This window comes from Lepisosteus platostomus, chromosome 7, assembly GCF_059453375.1.
Source record: "Lepisosteus platostomus isolate fLepPlt1 chromosome 7, fLepPlt1.hap1, whole genome shotgun sequence".
Lineage (NCBI taxonomy): Eukaryota > Metazoa > Chordata > Actinopteri > Semionotiformes > Lepisosteidae > Lepisosteus > Lepisosteus platostomus.
The window spans coordinates 8,188,164-8,211,548 of NC_142617.1; the positions used below are offsets into that span (position 1 = coordinate 8,188,164).

Consider the following 23,385-nt stretch of genomic DNA (forward strand, 5'->3'; position numbering starts at 1 on the left):
TCATCTCAGGGGAGGAAAAGGAATTAAACTGTATGGGCAAGAACTACCTCAAGTTAAAAAAAATATTTAGTGAAAGTAATCCAAAATACAAGGCATACATTAAAAAATGAATTTACAACATAATTTTGTTTAATTCCCAGGAGAATAAAGATTAATCTTTTCACAGGCCAGACAAACAGAATTTCTAAAGGCTTCCTTAACAGTGAAGCACATTAAACTATAAAAATAGGGGGGATAAGACACTTATCATTTTTTAAAATAAGTTCAAGAAATTTGTACTGCATTTAACATTTTATACGATTGGTACTCATGTTCATCAGAAGTTCAAAATGTTAATTAATATAAGCTTTTGGGTTGTAAACTGCCATTCAGTCTCTTCTTGTAACTGATCATCCTTACAGCTGTGTAATGGAAATCATTAGATAATTCTCTGCTTGGCTGTTTTTTATGCTCTCAACATGTTGTTCGTGAACATTCATTCCCGTTAGCAACCTTTCCCTGCCCATCAGTGCCTCAGTGGTTTTTTAACAGGCATCATTTTCCCTGAAGTATTGGAAAGACAGTCTTGAACACAAGTAAAACTGAGCTTACCTGAGTGCAATGGGTAAGAACCCAGTGAACTCAAGCTCATCTGGCAGGCTTCTAATATTTAAGACGATGAATAAAACAATGATTTATTCTGTACTGTAGCTATGAACATATCATGTAGTTTTAGAAGCTTTTTTATGAATCTTCTCTGTCTGAATACATCACCCCATGGATCCATGTCAAAACACATTCATGCTGTAAATGAATCATAAAGTAACCAAAGGTTCCAAGAGTCTATTAAAGATATAATTACTCCTTAGAGGGGAGCAAAGACGGGATTTGTTGCTCAGTTCAAATTTTGTCTTTGTTTTTGCAAAGTATAGTTAAAAATAAGGTTTGGGGAAAAAGCTTTGGGAAGAGAAATTGCAGGTATGGTAAAATAACTTGTGTCTATACTTTATATACTGTATATTGTAAGGTATTAAAATCACAGCACTATGTACAGGTATGTTTTGTATTTTACAGTATGTTGCAGATAAAATGCATTCATGGAAAGCACTAAGATCATGTATATGTTAAAGTAAAACACAAGTGCAATTCAGTTTTAAAGAAGTAATGTTTCTCAAGCTTAGATTTACGCAATACGTGGACTGTATTATGTTCATTCAGAAAAGCAATTTGAAAGGCCCTAATTAGGGTCTACAAAGGAAGCAAACTATTTTTAATTCATAATAGTATTTAAAAATGCAAAAGCTGTAGGGAATACTACCATGGTTTCTTCTCCTAATCTTTAGTGTTCTGTTTTATTTATGATTCTGTGGAGATGATTTTAGTAATTGCAAGATTTGAAGTCTCTCGTGCACATTTTCCCCCTGCAATGGTAGAACGCAAGCCTTCTACATATTACAGAAATCCAAGCCTTAGGCATGAGCCTGGAGCTCCGAGCTTATATCTTAGGTCATTTTAAAAACCAGCCTTGCAGTCATTTGCCAGTTTCCAGTAGCTACAAAGAACCTTCTTCCCACACACCCCAGCACCAGCAGCTTCCCTTTTCATAACATTCAAAATCCGAAGCTGAGCTAACAAAGCTACAGCTAAGAACAGGGTCTACAGGACTGAACAAATGATTTCTGTGTTATACAATCCTGAAGAAGTGTATACTTTTGAAAGTGATCCCTCAATTCATGAAGTCAAAGTTTTAGTTTGAAATCGAGTACTGTATATGGTTACGTTCAGTTCAGCGTTCAGCTCAGAGTCCAGTGAACAGATACTGTGCATGCTTGTCCAGGCTCTAAAAGAGAAATTGGACAGGATCCCACAGAACGGCATCTGCAGCCTGGTGCAAAGAATAAATCACAGTTCCATGGCTTCTAATGGTTCCAACTGTGGCCAAATGCTTCTTGTCTGTCCATTTTATAGTTGACCTGATGACTAACCTTGTTGATTACAAATTGTAATAATTTCCTACATTGTGTCTGCACAATAACATCAGTGTGCATCTGCTATAAAAAGGTTTTGCGCTTTTCTTGATAATAACTTTCTTAATTTGTTGCCCGTATAAGTAATATTTTATATTTTCATGTTTTACATTACTATGCTTTTCTGTCGAGGGAGCAAGCTAATGAGCAAGAGTAGTTGATCAAATTCAGTTCAGTTTATTTGTCATATACTCAAGTGCAATGAAATGCTTATGATGAGTTTATGTACAGTATGTGCCAGAATAGCTCTTAGACCTGAAATCCATTTTTGTTAAATGGCACATTTTCTTTACAACAGACTCTTTATAGAAACAAGTTTATCTGACGGCTGAGCTTCCTGCTGAATCTCCTGTGCTTATCTGCAGGAGTCAAATTCCAAAAGCCTTGTAAGGCTGATAATCACTCAACTGTTTCACTGTTTTAACTTGCTGATTTAACTGATACACCAGCCACAAAACCCTGTTTTGTCATGCGTGCTTTATATAAACACTGGACAAAAATACATTGCCATTGTATTTATTTTTTGTTCACAGCACAAGGGTAATTTGCTTTTTCCATTGCTGTGTATTACATTTCAGTGTAAACAAAATTCCTTCATTGTTCCCCTAGTTCAGACACTGAACTACAGTAGCTGGTTTGAGACTGACCTATCTGTATGCCATTAGCTGAGTAATGTTACATAGTAGTGCACAATTAGCCAAACACCAGCACAAAAAAAAAGATTTGAGCTAGCCAGGGCACATGTAAATTTACCGGGCCTGTCACAGAGAGCTGCATCAGTTTCTTCAGAGTAGAGTTATCACAGTGAAGACAAACGCTTTACACTAACAGTGCACATTTTGGAGGTACAGTACTGTAGCATCTTTCTCCATTCCATGAGGATTCAAAAGTCACATAACTGAGCTGGGCTGTCTGACAATTGGCTATTGCAAATTGGGATGTGTAAAAAACAATTAACAAGAATACTCTATTGGACAATATTTCATGTTGTAATACTTGCATGCATCCTTCTAAAAACTTTTTGATGAGTGAATTTTGGTAGCTGAAGGTTGGACTGTAAGATTTTTTTCAGTGACGGTTTGGAGTGGAGTCCCTAATGTCACACACTGATGTCTGTACATGTGTATGTGTACCAAAGATGGAAATAATGGCTAGGATGAGTGCCGTACCATAGAAAATAATTAAATAGACTAGCTGGGAAGGTTACTGTCACAAAAAAATCCTGAAAGTATCTCTTTTGACTCAATACTTTGCCAGGCAGGTCTGCTTCTGATTTATATCTTCACAATTAAACTTTATTATTGAGAATTACTGTACATTTGTTAAGAGAAGGAAGCTCTTAATCATTTTGAATATTTTGATTATACATATTACTTCTGTGACAGCAATTCCACATCCATTCAAGATTTTTTAAAGTAAATTGCAGTACTACAGCCACCTACAGTGTCCTAGATTGGCAGAGAAAATTGCCTTATCAGTTGAAAGAATAAAAAAAAATATATACTGTACATGCAGCTGCATACAGCATGGTTCTGAAGTGTTCATGGATTCTATTTCATGTTCCTCAATGGAAGTTATTTTGCCACACAAAGGTAGTGTGTAGATCAATAAAGATGATGGTGTTTGGTGATTGACTTATTTCTTTATGGCCCCTTGTTGTTTTGCAATGGAGATACATAGTGTCATCACCCTAATCTTTCCAAATCATTATATTTACACTAGGCATTCATTCAGCCCAAATTTGAAATTTAAAGTGGGTTTACACTACAGGGCTGCACTACTATCAGTTGAGTAGAAGCGACATATTTCTCAGTTTTGAATGACAGGTTCTTTTACCAGGTTTTGGACTTTCTCACATACAGGAATTGTTTTTTTGGAAAAATTGGAAGGAAAAGGAAGTAAAGACTCAAATGAGTATGTCTAGAGGATGAAACCATTTTCATTTTTGAACTGGAAAATGCATTATGAATACTAGTTCGACAGAAAAATGGTGCTGCCACAAAATATTCTATGCAAATGCTGAATCTGAACAGCAATAGGCCAATGGTGAATTGTACTGGGGTGAGGGGGAGAAGGCAACAACACTCTAATGATGTAAAAATCTGTAAATCAGGGGGAATCTGCAGTATTCAGGAGAAATAGACAGCTTGACTCTGACATTTAGATCTGACATGGCTTACCCACTTCCTCATAAAAAATGCAATGAAAAGTGTCAAATGTTCCTTATTTGTTAGTGTTCATGCCCTACAGTTTTGCTTTTTAATATTTATATACTGTACATATTGGTACCCAAGCATATTCTGGCAGCTCAGGTTTCTGCTTACAAAAAACTCACCAAGTCAGCTCACCAAGAAATTTGGAAGGGAAAAGGTTATGTTGTCAAGTTCAGTTTTGAGGTCTTTTCATTTGTAAACTCAGAAAGTTTTGGGTAAAATACGAACCACTTGAGCTTTATAAGTAAGTTCTGGGGGGTCCGAATGGGGTTGGAATTGCTTGTGGGACTTAAATTTCAGAAATAAAGAGCTGTAAACAACTATCACTAAAGAAAGAAAACTTGAATTTTAAAGTGACACTTGCTGAATTAGGTGATTGCTGAAGATCTGATATGTACCCTACCCCTGTGTGTGTGTGCTCTCTCAAGGTTTGCTTGCTAGTAAGAGGTTATAGTGCCCCCTTGGGGTAAATATATTAACATATAGTACAGTACATCTTAGCATTTGAAAAGGTTGTGTAAAAATCAACAGGCAACAATCAACAAAAAACAGACACATTATGGAAACTGGGCAAATCTATATGTTTGGATATTTCACCCAAACTCTCAATCCAAAATGAAATCTTTATTTTCTTCTTTTCCATAAATGCATCATTTAGTCACTTTTTAAATAGTGCTTTTCAAATGTGCAATCCACCACCAGTCCCAGTACTGTTACCAGGTGAATTTCAAGAGAATACGGGATTGTTTCAGTTTCTTTATTTGGGTTGAATTGGAAATATGAAAACATTTACTGCTTTACTGCTCCCTCCCCTGATCACATTGAGATGACTGCAATAAAGTGTCTTCTGAGTGATACTTTTGCATAATGAATGCCAATAATGTTTTGTTTATTATTGCCATAATTTCACACGCCATGACAAGCTCATTTTTCTGAAGAAGCCTTTGGGAGAACACCAAGCACTGGTAAATATATTGAAATGTTTAATCTTCTTCAGAGTATTGTGTGTGTAAAATAAAAGCACAAATGATGTACTTTAAACCCAAAGACTTCAACAATTACATTCATGCTTGACACATGAATTATTAAATCAACAAAACACCATGATTTCAATTCCATATTCCCACCTTACAGAATAGTATAGAAATTAAAAATTTAAAGACATTGTTATGTAAAACTTTCAGTGTTCATAAGGAGGAGCGTTTTTAAAGGAAACTGGAAGCAAGAATTTAAAGTGGAATACCTTTAAGGATGAATGTCAGAAATACAAGAACAGAGTTTTGTGCCTCTGAGAAATTTCTTGTATTTCCTAATGTACTCTATAAAATGTCAGTTTCAGAACCTGCTTATTTGGCACTGATTATGTGTTCAGGGTGGGGCTGGAAGTTCCATTCTCCTACAAGTGTACTTTTTTAGTTGTTGCGATACGAGATGCACCGTATATTGTGACGAAAGAATAAATATATTCATATCATTTCTATTAGTCCACTTTTGATGTGCAATCCGAGACAATTGTTCATCAAAAGAATGTACGTCTTGGCAAAGTGTTAAAACAATATTGGATTCTGTTCAAAGCTCAAAGTTGGCCACCCATAACATGTCTAGTAACCCTATATGTTTGTATCTGTTTTATTAATGGTGAAAGCTCTGTGTGCAGACTGTTAAAATGACTCCTAGAATGTTTAACATTTATATTTGGGCTTTCAGATTTTCTGGACCATTTTAACAGTTTTTGTCCTGAAATGCCACATCAGCAGTTGTATCCTTTAAAACGTCTCGGTCCATTTGTTAAATTACCTGAGTAAAGCATGCTGGCTGTTGTCAAGTATTTTATCATTTTGCACAGTACACAACACAGATGAGTGCCCCCTGAGTTAAAATTAAAATTAAAACCCAACAGCAGACAAAAGGTTTGCTGATCAAGCCATAGAGGCAGCTTTGTAATTTATCATCTAAAGCTAACTTCTCTCTGCAGGTCTTAACAAGACAATGACAGCAAAAAAAAAAAAAAAAACATTCCTTTTTACCTCCCCTGTGAATTGCTTTTCATCTGCTGAGTAACTAGACTTTAGAAGTGAATAGTCTGTCTCAAAATCACAAAACTGGTTTATCAGACGACTGGAAATTTAAGCACAGGCTTAAATGGTATAGGGCCAAAACAATTTACACATTTTATGCAAAAAGGAGTAGTGATAAAATGTTCAAATTCTAAAAATATTATCCTTTTTTTATATGCAACCCTGTTACCCTGATTATCAGGACTAAGCTCTATCTTCTGTAGGGTGTACTACATATAACCAATTCAATATACCCAAACTGAACTGAATATTTATTTTAAATAAACCTATGAACCTATGTAAACTAATATATTACCCACAGTGCTCCAGCATCATCAGGTCTTGTCCCCTGTGTTGCCCGAGCATTCCAGAGGACATCATTCTCAACATGGTTGAAATGTAAGAAGCAAATATCCTTCTAATCAGGCTTTCTTCGTTCAGGAGTTTGTGATGATGTAAAATTGTATGGTTGTGGTATTAATTGTAAATGGATTTTAATTCTGGATAGTAAAACTGCCTTTTAAAATTAAAATGAAGACAAGAATGGAAAATGCCAGACTCATGTTCCCCCAAAAAGTATTCTAAATGAGGGTAATTAATCTGCTGCTGAAAAAGACATAAAATCACATCATCGGTTCTGCAGTACTTCAAGTGTGGACCCTGACTATATGATATTGTGTTTTGTGAAAATAAAGTGAAATCATTACTATCAGCCTGTGAGTATCATAAAAAAGGAAAATGAGTCATCATTAATTTTTGTCTGATAACATAGATTTATGATTTTTGCATCAGTAATGATATTAATAATTCATCCTATTTATACAGCTCTTTTCAACCCAAAGTATCCCAAAGTGCTTTACATAAAGATGGAGACCAACATCATTCAGCACTGAAGTGCAGCACCCACCTGTGTGACACACAGCAGCCCTTATGCATCAACGGCCCCACTACACAGCTTCTGAGATAGAGAAGTGAGAAGTTGTGAGATAATCGTGGGTCTGAAAAGGCTTTATTTATTTATTCAAACTTGACAGACCTTCGTAGCTGTGTAGGCAAACGTTAGACCAGCAAAGGACACTTTTGTGACCAGATTCTCAAACCCAGCCTTCATGAGACTTTTCAGTGCGGTCAACTTTTAAAGTTTTTGGGAAGCCCTCATTTCAAAACACTTTTGCGGGTTTTCTTTTGGACAAGTTTAAGAGCTGTGTAGATCTCACTAAGACATATAAAAAGTGTATATACTACAGTGTATTCGTGAATCTTCTTGTGTTCCTGTTATAATCATTAGGAGAACGGTCATCATAGAATGGAATGCATAGATTCATGGTTATTGAATAGACTATTGTATTGCAACATGTGGGGGATTTTTGTCTAAAGATTTTTACTGTATACACCAAAAACTGAAGCTATGAATCATCTCAAAGATACAGCTCTTCTGCAGTTAAATGTAAATCAGAGCTTTTAAATTTAATTATTTTAGAAACCCCCCATGCACACACTTCCCCATCCATTGAGCTTTACTTTATATGTTAGCTGATGTTGCTCCATAGTCACAATACTATACATGGCCATCAAAACTGTGCACAAGAATTCTGTTTGATATATCGTATTTGTTCTGCTCATTACATTGATGAGACAAATCGTACCCCAAGGGCTTATACAGAAGAACACTGTGTGCAATGCTCTAATCTGCATGGGTGCATCAGAAATCACCCTAATGCAAGAGTGCAGAATTCATCATGCACACTGACAGTGACCCACAGTAATAAACTTATGTGTTATGAAATCTAATCAAAAATGATTTGGTTCACAAATGACCTTCCCAATTTCAACAGCTAATCAATGAACTCACTGCATGGCCTATTGATATTTTACAACAGATGACAGATGAATTTGCTGCCTAGAACTAATATATCATAGCCATCTAGCTTGTTATTCTCTGTTAACCAGGGCATGCTGCTCCTTAATGAATTGGATATTCTAACTTTTTTCTTCCTGAAGCCCAATGTACTTAATACAAAGCATTGCATCAATGAATTTGGCATAAATACAAGTGCCTGACTGGCGGTTATCTACCTGTATGACAAAGGTTGTATATAATATTCTAGTAAACACCCAATGCTTGCAATCAAAATGTCTGAATTAAGAAACCACTCTAAATGCACTGAATTAATTTCCGCTAAATATATAGGACAAAAATATGTCCCAGTAATTTTCTATCATTATTCTAATTATTTGTATATGGGACAATTTTTAATCTACAGCTCATTAACTCATCTATTGCCTATCTACTAAACATGAATTCTTACAGTAATAATTACGAGGCAAGATGTTTATAACAAGATTGAGATTGTGTTTTGCAGGTACATTCTGAATGGAATAGGACAGAGAACAAACTTGGAACTTGGAAAGACTCATTGATTTTAATAATCAGAGAAAGAAATTACATTAATTTGAAGATTTTTTTTTATTTTACTTTTGCTAAATCTAACATCAACAGAACATAAATTTAAGAAATTAAATTATGCGTACCATGATTAAATTGAGACAAATGCCTGAGCCAGTTACCTTGTAATTCCTAACATCCTTCCATGGCTGGATTCATTTTTCCTTCACTTCACTAGGGAAATGACTTTGGTGGTCTCATCCATCAGTGGAATCCATCAGCTTCAGGACTCTGACTACTTTGTTCCACATCTGCATCTTCAAAACTAGGGAAGGTACCCTTAAAAAGAGTCTTGTAAATATATTCTGTATTTCCTTGATATATGGATATATTTACTGTATAAAGTAAATCTATAAATCTATAAAGCCACTTTTTACAGATTGCTGCAGGCAATGATTATAAAACCTAAATATTGCAAAATTGTAATACTATCACTTTTCAAATTACCACTTTTCCTGTAATGAAAGCTACACATGGATTAATACCATATACTGTACTAAGCATTTGTTTTATATCTGTGTATGTCCATATGTACTTTTTAATAAATATGACTAATAATTAAGGTTATAATTGATCATTTGAGATCAAAGTCATCACCATGCATGGACACCAGGGGGCATTATCTACTAAACAACACAAACACTGAAAGGTAAACAATTCATGTTAAAGTAATGAAGAAGGTACAATGTATCATTTTTTTTAAATAATGTATTACAATATTCAATTTTTTTTTATATATAAAGGGTTTTACCAAAGGTTTACATGAGGCAAAGAACCAAATGGAGCTTCCATATTACAGAAAATCAAGGTGAAGGAAATGCAGTTGTGAGGAGTCATTTTTTGGAAGTAATTATAAGCTGCTTACGAGAAAGAAAAAAGCAATTGGTAAGTATTATAATAAAATTATGATACATTTTATTTTTATTCTTCATATAAGGTATTAGAGGACATGCTTATGTATAATGAGGCTGGATTCCATTAGTGATACGATCGTGATAGGAGTTTTCAATCAGAAAACTGTTGAATCACAGGACAGATGTCAACCCTAATGCAGTTTTCCTTTCATGAAATAAAAGCATCTAGGCAAATGGCACATTTGTGCTGGGCATGATGGAGAAAACCTTATTCAGAAAATTCAGAGAAAACCTAAATATAATCATTGAATAAAAAGGGCATGTCTGCCAAATCATAATCCTTGGTTAATTTGAAAGAACTGGTCACATCAATTGAAAGAATGTGCCAATATATGGCATCTTGATGAAAACATTCAGTCTTGAAAATGGGATCCAAATGGTAGTCTTGTTTTTAATTCCTAAACATGTAGTTAATGTGCAAGATACAAATCAAGACACTTCTCAGTATCCAACAAAAGCTAATTACAAGTTCAAGGTGGTGCATGAAGGCTTTGAGGTTGTGTACAGTCACTACATCCCCAGCCAGCTGACCATAGTTTTTGCGAAAGGGAGAAAACAAGGGCACTCCTGCAAAACCAGAGAGCCCAGAGTTCTCCCTTCTGACCTGACCCTACAGTAGATAAACAGGAAGCCAGAGCACACTGGAGTTGAAAGCCGTGCTCAGGTGAAGACTGGGAAGCTGAATGAATAAAGGAAGAAAGACTCCATTACTTGGACTTTAACACGCCATTGGCAAAGTGAAAGGCAGAATCCCAGCGTGGTACTCAATGAGAGAGGGTGTAGAAAAGGTTGCCTGAGCTTGGGGAGGGAGAGTGTGGGAAAATAACAAACGAAATCCTCGAAGGGACATGTGGAATTGCTGATGATTTCATTTGCCCTTAAGAAAAGAGCCTGTGTAAATAAAAAATTAATAACCATCTGGTATCACCTTATATATTCTGTCTGAGGCTGCTTCTTTTAGGTCCCTCCTGTTGTTTGATCTTGCCAGCACAGGTCCTGCCCCTGCTTGCATTACAGTATTATGATAGTTTTGCATTTTAGATTAGGACTGATCATACCAGCTTCAATTAAGCAGAAACCTAATTACTTTATTTAACAAGGTATTAATTTCAAGTTCAACATCTTTATATCCTCATTAGTTCCACCTCTAAAACAATCTATCAAAAAAAGTAACAAGACACTATAACAACGTAACTCCCTAATGAAATTATACCAATGTCTTCAGAACAATCTTTTAATAAAGATTATGTCTAAATCAATGAGTGAAGGGACACTGGCAACTTTTTTATTTGATGATATTTCCTAATGTTTCTGTTTCTGAGCATATGAGAGCTGAATTTTAGAAAGATGATACTGAAACAAGTTGATGACTTTAAATACCTTGGATCAAAACTGTTAAAGGGAGGAGAAACACTGGAGGCAGTAAAACAAAGAGTGAAAGCTGGATGGAACAAGTGGAGAGAAATAACTGGAATAATCTGTGACAGGAAAATTCCCAGAAAGTTAAAGTGCAAAATGTACAAGACTGTGATTAGACCTGTACTACTATATGGAGCTGAATGCTTGGCAGTTGGAAAGAGGGAAGAGAACTTGATGAGAAGAACTGAAATGAGGATGTTGAGATGGATTCTGCAGATTTCAATGAAGGATAAGATCAGAAATGAAGAAATCCGTAGACGATGTAGGGTGGTGGATGTGGTTGAGAAGATGCGAGAGGCGAGGTTACGGTGGTATGGACATATCATGAGGAGGGACGTTGAGGAAGTAACAAAGAGGGTAATGGAATTTGAGGTGGAAGGTAACAGAGGAAGAGGCAGGCCTAGAAAGAGATGGATAGATTGTGTGAGAAAAGATATGGAGGTATGTGAAGTGAGTGAGGAAGATGTGCTCGACAGAGACAAATGGAGAAGAGCAACCAAAGCAGCTGACCCCAGGACAGTCTGGGACTAAGGCTGTGAAAAAGAAGAAGAAGAAGAAGAAGATACTGTGAGCACTGTTGTTATGTAATTTAGCAACATGGATAAGTGTATAATTTCCTAAGGAAGGTCTAGTAAATTTGTTCTCCTGATTCTTAAAAACAGTGTTACCATAATAATTCAACAAAAGATTTAGGAATAAACTGATTGAACATTTCCCTGCAAACTATAAGCATAGACAGTACACAATTGGCTTTCTCAGCTGACATTGAAGCATCTGATGAGCAATGACCCTCAAAAAAGTTAAATCTACACACAGCCTGACAAACAGTAAATGCTCCCAAACCTTTTGGAACTGAAATCTAACCATTTTTCCCAACAGGCATTGATCAATGGTTAGATTCTAGTTTTCACCACCCATTGGAACAATTGGGAATCTGCAGCTTTAACAGATCAAATTGTCAAACAGATCTTTGGTTTGTTTTCTGTTATTTGTGTATATACTGTAAAACTGCATAACTACAATTCCTATTGTGCCAATTCTGTATCTTTTCAACATGACTAAACTATCTTAAACTTAAGCAAGCAATACTGTGAACCTAGATTTAAAACTTGCAAGTGGAGTTTTGTTGTTGTGGTCTATAAATTGTGGGTATTTTTAAAAAGGGGAGAAAAAAAGTGTTATTTTAGCACTTTGATAAACTGTGAAAATAGATGCTGGACAACAACACTGAAAAGACAATGGGGAAATGGAAACAACTGCAGGCAAAGTGTTAAAATCTGAAAAAACATTTTTAGAAAACATCTAAGTTTTTACAGTTGTTTTTTACTCTCCTTCTCTTTTGATAATAGAAACACGACTGCATCCATTTACACATCGGTTTTTGGTCTTGTTTGTTTATGGCTAGTGAAAACACTCAGGCTTCAAAAAGTAATGAAACCTAAACCAGACTGCATTAGAAGTCTTCCAGCACATGAATCCTGGGGGTAATGAACCTATGTCCTTTCTTTTCAGCCCTTTCACAGGATTTTGACAAATTATTATCACTCCTAGTTCAAAAACACATGCCTCTGCATTTGCTTGGAGATTTAACTTCCCGTATCTATCTCAGTCTTATTTGTACATTAGGTACCTAATCTGCCTTAGGAAAAATATACTTGCAGAGCTATTTTTGAAGCTGTTTTTTTTCTTGTGTTTATGTGTATTTCACTAATGTGAATCAATACCTATTTTAACATAAATATTGGTAGTTTGCTAGTCTGGAATTTAGAAATCTGCATGCAATGTACAGTATATTGCATTGTATGATTTACAAAATCATAACTATTCCCTACATACAGACATCAAATACATCAACAATATAAGGATAACATTTCATTTGCAATAGAAAATTGTAGTATTTAAGAATTCCGTGTTATTTCCTTGCTAATTACTGAAGATCTCTGTCAGCAAGGAAAGTAAACCATTGTGGAACATATAGAACTTTAGCCTAATGTTAAGGTGGCACACAATCAATAGCATTTTGAATACTTAATGGAAGCCATAAGTATTAGGCTTTACAGATGCAACTACTTATTCAGATAGAAGTTACAGTATTCTAATTGTTCTGTTCCTTGTCTATTCTTCATCCTGTGTCAGTAGTCCATAATGAGTGGAGAGAATAAAATTAAAATCCTTCTGTTAACACCAAGTGGATCCAGAAAGCAAGTTCTCTATTTTTCAGCAGTTTAAGGCTGAATAATGTTTGTTACATCTCTGCTATTTTCAGTAACCATGTAGTGCACTATATCTAAAGATATAGCACAGACAAAGCACAAAGTAATGTATGATACTATGACTTGAAGAATGAAGTAAGCTTAATCTACAGTACATATAGATGCAACAGCAGTCAGCAGGACCACACAGTAAACAAGTCATCAAGATTCAGAAAGTTTCTCTTTTGTCTAGAATGCAATGGGTACAGATTTTAAAATAAAAGGTATGCATCTTGGCCAGCACAGTAGCACAGCGGGTAGTATTCCTGCCTTGCAGACAGTGCTGGGGCTTCAATTCCAGACCTGGGGTGTGGTCTGCAGGGAGTTTGTACTGTTTATTCTCCCCATGTTTATGTGAGTTTCCTCTGGGTGCTCTGGTTTCTTCTGCAGTCCAAAGATGTACCCAGTCCAAGTGTGTACCCAGTGATAGACAGGTATCCTACCCATGAAGAACCCTCCCTTGTGTCTGTTGCTTGCTCAGATTGGCTCCCCCACAACCCTGAATTGAATGAAGTGGTTAAAAATGGATGGATGTGTATTTAGTGATTGAGTATTTAACTCCAGTGAGTTCATAAATGTATTTTGGCTTGTTGTTCTCCAGCACCAGGAATTTAATGACAAGAACAATGTTTTACTATTGCTGTCACTGCTGGGCCTGTTGAGAAAACACTCAAAATAAATCCAGTGTGTACAAACATATGTACAGTGTATACATTAATATGTGTACAAACAGCTGTTCAAATGTTTATGCATAAATACAAAGAAAAGTACAACAAACATTAGTGTTTAAAAGTTTGTGTTGTTTCAGAAGGAGATTGAATATTTGTTCTTAAATACAAGTTGCAAAGTTTAATTTTAAGCTTAATAGATTAATAACATTACAAAGATTAATTCTAAAATTGCAGGCAGTAGGCATTCAATGTAACAAGAGGGAGTACAGCAAGCACAACCAAAGGGTGAACTGGGATCTAATTAGTAAAATATTGCAGGGATCTCCATTAGGACTATTGTCCTTCCCAATTTATATTTATTGGCTTCTGATATACATAACAAACTAGTGAAATTTGTAGATGATACCAAAATAAGACCATCAGCAAATGCTGTAGAAACTACTGTACAAAAGAAAGTGGTAGCTAATCATTGGCAGATCATGTTTAATTTAAGCAGTACAGAGTATTGCATGCAGGTGACAAAAACATGCATTATAAAAACACAAGGTGTTTTTGTTGAAATATCAGAAAATATTATGGTAATTTTGGTGATCATATTACACAAATATTGATGCTTTGGAATCAGTCCAGAGACAAGTGACCAGATAACTTCTTAGGCTCAAAGAAATGTCCTAAACTAGCAGAATAAAAGAACCACTTTTCCCTGAACAAAGAAGGCTAAGAGGGGACTTCACTCAAATATTCATAATCCTCAAAGGCTGAATAGTGTTTCTTTGGCAAGCTCTCCTGGCATTGTTAACTGCAAGCAAAGCATGAAATGTATCAAACCTCAAACCTACATAGATTGTCCTTCCCCATGATGATTTTGCTACCTCTGTCCTGGTGTTTTCTGGTTGATACAGTTCATCACTGGCCAGCAGCCATATAACCCTGCCGTTCAAAACTGGCAACCCACTGAAGCTACGCAGGTGTGAGCCAGTGTGAGCCTGGTCAGTACCTGGGAAAAACTAAAGTTGCTGCTGGAAATGGTGTCCCACTAGGGGGAGCTCACCCTGCAGTCTGTGTGGGTCCTAATGCCCCATTGTAGTGAGGGGAACACTATACTTGTAAAAAGGTGCCGTCTTTTGGATGAGACGTTAAATCTCCATGGTCATTAAATGGATGTTTCTTGAAAAGAGTAGGGGTGTTACCCAAACTTCCTGGTCAATTTTCCATTGTCCTTTACTAATCATGGCCTCCTAATAATCTCTATCTATGAGTTGGCTTAATCTCTGTGTTCTCCTCCCCACTGATAGCTGATGTGTAGCGAGCATACTGGCCCACTTCGGCTGCCGTCACATTATTCAGGTGGGGCTGCACACTGGTGGTGGTGGAGGGGATCCCCATTACCTGTGAAGCGCTTTGAGTGGAGTGTTTAGAAAAGTGCTATTACATTTAAGCAATTATTATTAATAAATCAAATAAAGAGCAGCATTTATGCGAGCAGTGCCTTGGTAAACTCATACTTCCTAAGTATTTAATTTGTTTCTGACACCACAGCTTCCTTTTCAGTGATTTGTGGGAATATGTTCCAGTGTTTTGTTGATCCTTAAGGCTGTGGAATCTTCAGATTGTTCTATGCCAAACGGCAAATAAGTATAGCTATAACCTCTTGAACTGTAATATTCTATTAAGTACACATATCCATTCTGTTAAACATTATGGGTCTAAATACACCTTCACATCACAGTAAACCACAGCAGGTCTTTGTTTTCCTTTTTGCTTATTTGAAAAGCCAAGAAATCTTTGCCCATGTCTCGCTTCTAACACTGGAGTCATAATGACTATTTTGTAAGGTTTCCAGGAATACACAGAAAGAGGATCAAACTCAAGAGATTACCTTTGTATGAACAGACAACCTCATTGGACATAGAACTCAAAAATCCAAATGGGATGCAATTCAATCTTGCGAATAAGTGGTACCCAAATTAAAAACCAAAATGGAGCATGACAGAGTGGTGCAAACAAAAAAAAATCAGTTAAAACAATAGGATTTAAGCAAAACCATTTCAGAACCAGAATTCACAATGCTGCACTCAAAAACAGTACAACACAAGACATGGAGTTTACAAAGAGAAATTAGGTGGCGATCTATGCTATTACATACAATAATCTGGACCTGCAAAGTCTGACCTGTACCTCAAATACAATTCTGTTCCATAATGCTTGGGAAATATTTTATATATTATAGCAATTAAAATAATTCAACTAATGTTCTTGGAAGACATTAAATTATACTTAAACTTTAACGTTAACGTTAATGTTAGAAACAAATAGCAGTTAGAATACAGCCCTAAGTATTTAAGAAAAGTTACAAATAAGACAAGGCCCTTGAGCCCATCTAGCCTATATGGTACTTAATAACTAATTGATCCAATTTTTTCATCCAGCTGTTTCTTGAAAGATGTTAACAACATGGCTGGACAGCTTGTTCCATTCTCACACAATCCTTTTGCTGAATGTGGAATGCTGGATGTCTAGTTATGGTAAAGCTATTGTGATTTCCTCTTTTAATTTATTTGTGCAAATAATTATTTATATAGTTTTTCTTATCAAGTTGCTGTATTGTCCATATTTTCTAAATAGTAATATGAAAATAAGAAGAAATGTTAGGTGAAGAAAATTACATCCAATTTAGATTATAGTATTTTTAGTTTGGGGTGTTAGAAATTAGTAAGAAACTGTTGTAATAAACTACATATAACTAGCTATTTCAGTTTTCACAGATGATGATATGCTGGTTTCCTGTTTTTGCACAGAGCAGATATCAAATACTGTAGATCTCCAAAATAATTCTCTAATCTTAAAATGAGGTTAGGGAGTATAATTTTAGACCAGTTATCACGCAGACATCTCCAGCCATGACTAACATTTTAAAAACAGAAATGTATCTCTAATATGAATTCTTAACAGCAAACCTTTGGCACTTAAAGATCTTGTGAAGACCATATGCAAAACACAGTTGTTTAAAATGTTTGATTCTGGAAAATCTTAAAAATATAGTTTTGAATTAGTAGGATTTCAATATTGAAAGTGAATCTGCAATTTTGGAATATAAAAAAAATTTAATGAATATTGTACTTCAGAATTAGTACATTTCTTAATGAACAGCCAAGAACACAAGACAAGGTCAACAAATTGTGTAAAAAATGTGTATTAGTCTTTGTCACCAACTTAAAAGAAAGGTAAATAAGTAGTCTATAAATACTGTATAAAAAATGAATGGGTTAAAATGAATAAACATAACATTCCATGTCAGACGATACAGTCAAAGGTACAGTATATGGTTTAGGGCGCCGATATCCAGTCCTGTGTGTTTTACGGTTTTCTAACTGTTTTTGATCTAACAGTAACTGAAAAGAAAGGAAAAACTGTTAAACTGGTCTAATTTAGCCAGTAATTGTCTAATGAGCGCATTTAGATGTGGCTTAGGAAGAAAACCTGCGGACACACCAACCCCCAAGCGCCAGAGCAAGTTTAAAGCATTTTAAAGGGTCTTATATTATTTTGTCCTTTTAAACATGGTGAACCCTGTGGTCCAATATGTTCAGATTGTTGAATAGGGAATGCACACACATGTGGGAAGCCACAGTGCTAGAAGTCGAATGTTTGATGCAGTACACCAGTATTTATAAACAGGAAAGCAACTATTTAGTCTACCAATGGTTTAGTTTCGCACAAATAAGTTGACTTTTGAAGACCTGGAGCCCACATGGGATCCAAGATCTCCAAATGCCTTGTGGGATCATATTAATGTCTCTACCCTGGGGTGATATGCAGCAGCCCTTTTGCCACTACAATGCATCCTCCCAAGAAACTGTCCAGATTCAATCAACAAAGGGGCCTGCTGTTCACATGAAAACAAATGTGAAAACAATTTTGTCATGTAAAAAAATCAGGATGGGATGACGCATTTTTGCACCTAACAGAGTGAATGAACAAATCTGGGGTGAAGAGTATAAAGAAATATACAGTATAATATTAATTAGGGGATGTAACGACTTTGCAACGAGCAAATTTATATATATATATTTACTGTTGTTGGTCTAAACTATATAAAGCCAAATAGTATTCTAATAAACAGAACAATACAGATTTTAAATCCTTTAATCTTGAATATAAGATGTAAAAAGGAAACAGAGAACAAACTGCTGTGCACGCACTAACAAGCATCTGCCATTTCCTCTTGATAACTTATTAATGACGCACAGGTAGCCAAATTCAGAGCCGTGCAACAAACGTACTATACTCCTCACTTTATGTTCGCATGCTTAAAGCTGCGATTAAATAATACATACCAAATGTTGTATTATAAAACACACACCACAGAGTTAATTACAGGAAAAAAATATCTTCTATGCAGACCTTGTTTTGAACTTTGTACTTTACTAATAGAGGTTTCCAGCAGTTATGGCGTTATTCAAAGGCTGATACAATCTATATGATTTCCTGTATTTTGTTTTGATTAAAAAATTGGATTAACGTTTTGCCTTCAATATGCTTGGAGAAAAAAAAAAGTTTTTTTTTTTTCATTGCGAAAGCCCTAGAGAAAATCCTCTTCTAACTGCAGCCAATCAAAACTTTACAAAGATAAAACTCCAGCCTTTCCCACTGGCCTTTGCCTTCAGCCATGCAAAACAGAAAACTCTGAAGGTCAAAGATGACAAACGGAGTCTGTCTTCTTTAGACAAAAGGAGGTAACTGCAGAACAGTGAGTCATGGTTGTTTTTCATTCTATCAAGCAGCACGCTACTAGATGTATTATTCAGTCCAATTTACAAATGATCTCTTAAGAGGATAATTAACCTAAATTTCCAAAAAATAAACTATGATGTTTGAGACCTTATGTTCAGAACGCAGTCGTCATGCATTACCATCAACGCAGGGACTAAATGTGAGAAAATGCCCCCCAAGTTACAGTACGTCTGAGAATTATTCACGTTCCCACCATGTAAAATACATTTTTAAATTATCAAATGGCATCTTTAAAAAAAAAAAATCTCGTCCTCTATGAAGTTTCATTTCAGAGGGGTTTGGAAGACTGAACCGAATGAAACTCAATCTCAGGTAGTTAATGTTGCAGCATTTATTTTGTCCAAATTTACAGTCGCGTTGTAGTACCAGCAGTCTGGAGGCCACGCATCTCAGTGACCTGCATGTTTCAGTTTCTCGATTTTGGTCCATTCCGAACACTTGTATATATTAATACATTAATAATTAGCTGTCGTTTTTATTCAAATCAGCTTTCATTTGCAGCAGTTTATACACAGCTGGGTGTTTTCCTGGACCAATCTGGTTTATAAACAGTGTCTCACGTGTGATTTGGACACACAACCTTCCAGTTACGATATAGAACCCTTATCATTGTTTTACATTATTTCTGGACATGTTGTATTCAAAATTACTTACATTGTGCCTGTACATGGTTTCTGTATTTACACTAAACCACCAGGCAGGAGTCTAGGAGCCTTAAAATAACTTTATTTTCCTAGTCGTTTCTATCACTTTCTGAGTCTTGGTATAATACAGTAAATATATACAGTATTAATACAGTACTGTATACTGACACCTTATCAGAAAGACTGGAGTAGCTAAATGCAATCAAGGACGGAATTATACAAAATGTTTTATTTTGCTAATCACTGTTTCACACCTTTTGTTCAGAAGTGGTTAATAAGATTCTAAGGCAGTGGTCTGATAAACTTGCACGCCGCGAACCTCATCCAGGTGGATTGAAAATGGATTTGTAGACGATAAACGTGCCCTAAATCACCCCAACAGTACTAAAGATAGCCGGTAGGAGTCACAGTTACTGGCGGTTCAATAGCTGTTACTCGCACAAGTTTCTGAAGTAAAAGTGACTGAGAGAAGAAACAAACTGCCGGAAGTGCAGAAAGAGAAGGGGGAAAACTTTTCAAGAACTACAATGTAACTTACTGTATCGGAATATTTGACGCAAACATATACTCTTCTAGAAGAAGAGATAACGTCAACGTTAAACCTGAAAAAACGTTTAATGTAGGGAAAATTTTAAGAAACGTTTTGTTTTGGGTGAGCCTTGGGACGTATTTTTTTTTCTTTTTGCTTAACTTTCCCATATGTACAATGGGGCTGCCTACACTGGAATTCAGTGATTCCTTCTTGGATAGTCCGGACTTTCGGGAACGTCTGAAATGTCATGAAATTGAACTCGAAAGGACGAACAAATTCATTAAAGAGCTCATTAAAGATGGGAATATGCTAATTTCTGCGCTGAAAAGTAAGTAAAATTCGGGATCCGTAAAAGTCTTGGGAGTCGTGGATACCATCTCAGTTTAACAGAAGGCAAGGGTGAAACATTTAAATACTGATTGAAAACTACTCCAGAAGAATGTCTCGATCATGTTATGCATTTCAAATCTTACATATAACTTTTTTTTTACTTTCTTTTTTAGTTCTTGAACCACAAATCAGTACGGGCGATCTGTTACTGTAGATCCCATTCATTCCTTGTTGCATAGCTAACGCAAAACTGGTTTACTTTATGACGTAAGTTGTAGATGCGTTTAATTGTAAAATAAACATTTTTAAAGTACAATGATTCTTGAGAGTGGGCTGAAGCTGTATTTTTCTTACTTTTATGTACCACATCTTCATAGGCAGAATGGACTTTTACACGGAATGGGGGATGTTATATTCAGAATGACATCCCTGTAAAATCTCTGCAGCTTAGAATCTTGTTCTGCCTGTATGTTATACATTTTCATTATGTTGCAAGCACTTGAGACTTCCAATAGCCTTTGGTTTAGTTTTTTTTTTAACCAACGGCAAAAACCGGTATACAATACATGAACGAATTGCAGCCATTCTGAAGTGTATATGAACAGGATATTTACCACCGAAACAGTTTTATCACCAAGAGTTGCAGTTTTAGAGGCTAAAACATAGTAAAGCGTAAACAAAAACAAATTAAAAGTTTTAGTAAGACTTTTTACATTCGTGTTTTATACTTAGCGTTGTCTTGATGTGTCTGTGGTTGAGTATTTATTCGTTTTCCAAGTAGAAAATGCAAAGACTGCTCCTTCGTTTATACCAGCTCAAGGACTGACCTAGAGGGCAAAGTTACATTCCTCAATTCAATCTATAGTAATAGCACTAGAATGTAGTTGAAAATTGACTTTTTTAAAACCCAAAGTCGAATAAGATGTGATGGCGGCTGTGCTGTAGGTTCTAAAGCTGCCTAGTGCTGAGTGTTGCCCTTAGTTATCTTTGAGTAGCATCTGAGAAGCAGTTCCAGAATGTTGCTATTCTTTAATTCCCACGCTGTTTTTAAACTATTCTACTGTTCAATTACATGGGATGTTTTTGAAAAGCCCCACACTGTAATACTCTTTTGTGATAAAATACAGCAATGTTCTTATTGTGTTGCTTACAAAACTGACAGTTATCACAATCCTTATGCTAATAAAATGTTTGTGGGATTAGGATAGTTACCACACATTGAAAACACTACTCTGAGGTTTATAAAAGACAAACATTGTATAGGAAACAGATGATAGTAATTTCGGAGTTCTATAGTAGATGTTGCATACTTGGATTTTTAGTATTTTTTGTTTATATTTCTATTTTTCTGAGTTAAAACATATCTCTGATAACTAAGAAAGCTGGTGTATGGAAATGGAGTGATTTATGGCAGCACACGGGTTTTATAGCTATAGTATTGCAGTCAGTCTCTAGACATATGGATATCATTAGTAGATTACCAAAATACACACATTAAAGGGTATTATTAAAGGATAGTGAAGAACATTTCTTCAAGGGCATAGAATCACGTTTTAGAACTCGGTAGTGACTGATAGTAAACGTTTGTTTTAGTGATTTATGAAGAAGAATTACTTATCTTTATTAAAAACAAACTTTTGAAAAACAGGCTTTGATGTAGAGGGTACAACAACTGAGGGGTATAAAATGTACTGTACATATTAATTATAAACCATTTACATCATTTAGACACAAATGACCTTCACTGAACTTACCATTGCTGTCGCCTCTTGAATTATAGATAGATAATACTTTATTAATCCCGTAGGGAAATTGATGAATCTGAAATTACATATTGCTGCTTATCAATGAAACCCTCAACATTGAGGAAAATGCCTGAACCTGGCCTGTCCTGCTCATTTGATCTCAGAACTAAAACTTCATTTGTAAAAATTGTTATGTAATTCCTTGTATGGAAAAGTCCAATCTCATGTTCATGCATGTTTATCTCATTGAACTCTAATAATGTATTGTATTTTTAAAAGTATGCACATTGTATACTGTTTTAAATGGGTATGTATTAAGATACTATTTTAAATTAACTCAACTAGCATTGCTGGTTAACAGAAAATGAAGTGCTCTGTAGACCTCAAGTTATAATAACCCTGATCTCTGTGCATTTTGCTAATTCTTCTCTATGTAGACCTAGCTTTTCAATAATGAGCAACTTTAAACAAATATCCTGTGGTAACTTGCAGCAGGCCTGGCTATTCTCTCCTATTATCATTTTTATTCTGACTATCAAGTTTTTCATTACTCCAAGTGTGCTTCAAAACTCCTGCTGTTAATTACATAGTGATGACTGTCTGCACTGTACAGAGTTAATTTGGTGGCAATATCTTTAAACACATTTCGGTACCTTTAAAACAACCCTGGGAATAGGCTGCATATCCTCTCATTTAAATGGATTATTGATTTAAAAAAGCTTCAGAGTTTTATTCATGTTAAACAAGTCTGTCTTAAATATGTTCATTAGTTTTGTAATGCAAGAAATTCCTGAAGGAAATTGTTTTCCCTTTGAATTTTGCTACGTGCTCAAATAGAGCTGGCCTCGATTTGTAAGCTCTAGGGAACCCGTAAAGGGCATTAATAAGTCTGTCTACTCTGCAGTGCTAGGTAATTACTCTCAAGATGTTCTCTTCTCTGGAGGGTGGATGTGTACATCCTGTTTTGGTGCTGGTGAGGCTTTTAAGCAGCCTACTGCCATTCATTGCCTGCCCATGTGCTTTGGAACCTCAACAAACCTATAGTGGCTGGTCATTCCTTTTTCTTACAATCACTTCATCTAGTCTTAAAAAACAAATCACTTCTGTAATGCTTTTGGTGGGTCTAATGGCTTTTTAAATGACTGACCAGGGCCATGGCCAACACATGAGGTTGTGTAGCAAGCTCTTGACAATTTCACTGTAGTCAGTGATACAAGTAGTTGACGGTTCCTACTCTGCAATAAAATAGCCGTTACCTATTGCTGAGGAGATATCTATCCAATGAATTTGCTCAGAAAGGTGTAATCACTTTTTTGTGTAGTGATGATTTCAGGAAGTTTATTTTTTAATGTGTTACGATAA

General features: G+C 35.6%; 1 protein-coding gene across 2 annotated transcripts in view; it reads left to right on the forward strand.

The window, feature by feature from the left end:
• The first annotated feature begins 19,866 nt into the window (after positions 1-19,866).
• arhgap42a (Rho GTPase activating protein 42a) overlaps positions 19,867-23,385 on the forward strand; it is a 72,440-nt gene continuing 68,921 nt past the window's right edge. Inside the window, exon 1 of one of the 2 annotated variants that reach the window (XM_088639024.1) lies at positions 19,867-20,276. In XM_088639024.1, coding sequence (XP_088495150.1) covers positions 20,123-20,276 — 154 coding nt within the window. In that variant the 5' untranslated portion in view covers positions 19,867-20,122. The remainder of the gene's footprint in view (positions 20,277-23,385) is intronic. The other variant, XM_088639025.1, reaches the window with a different exon arrangement.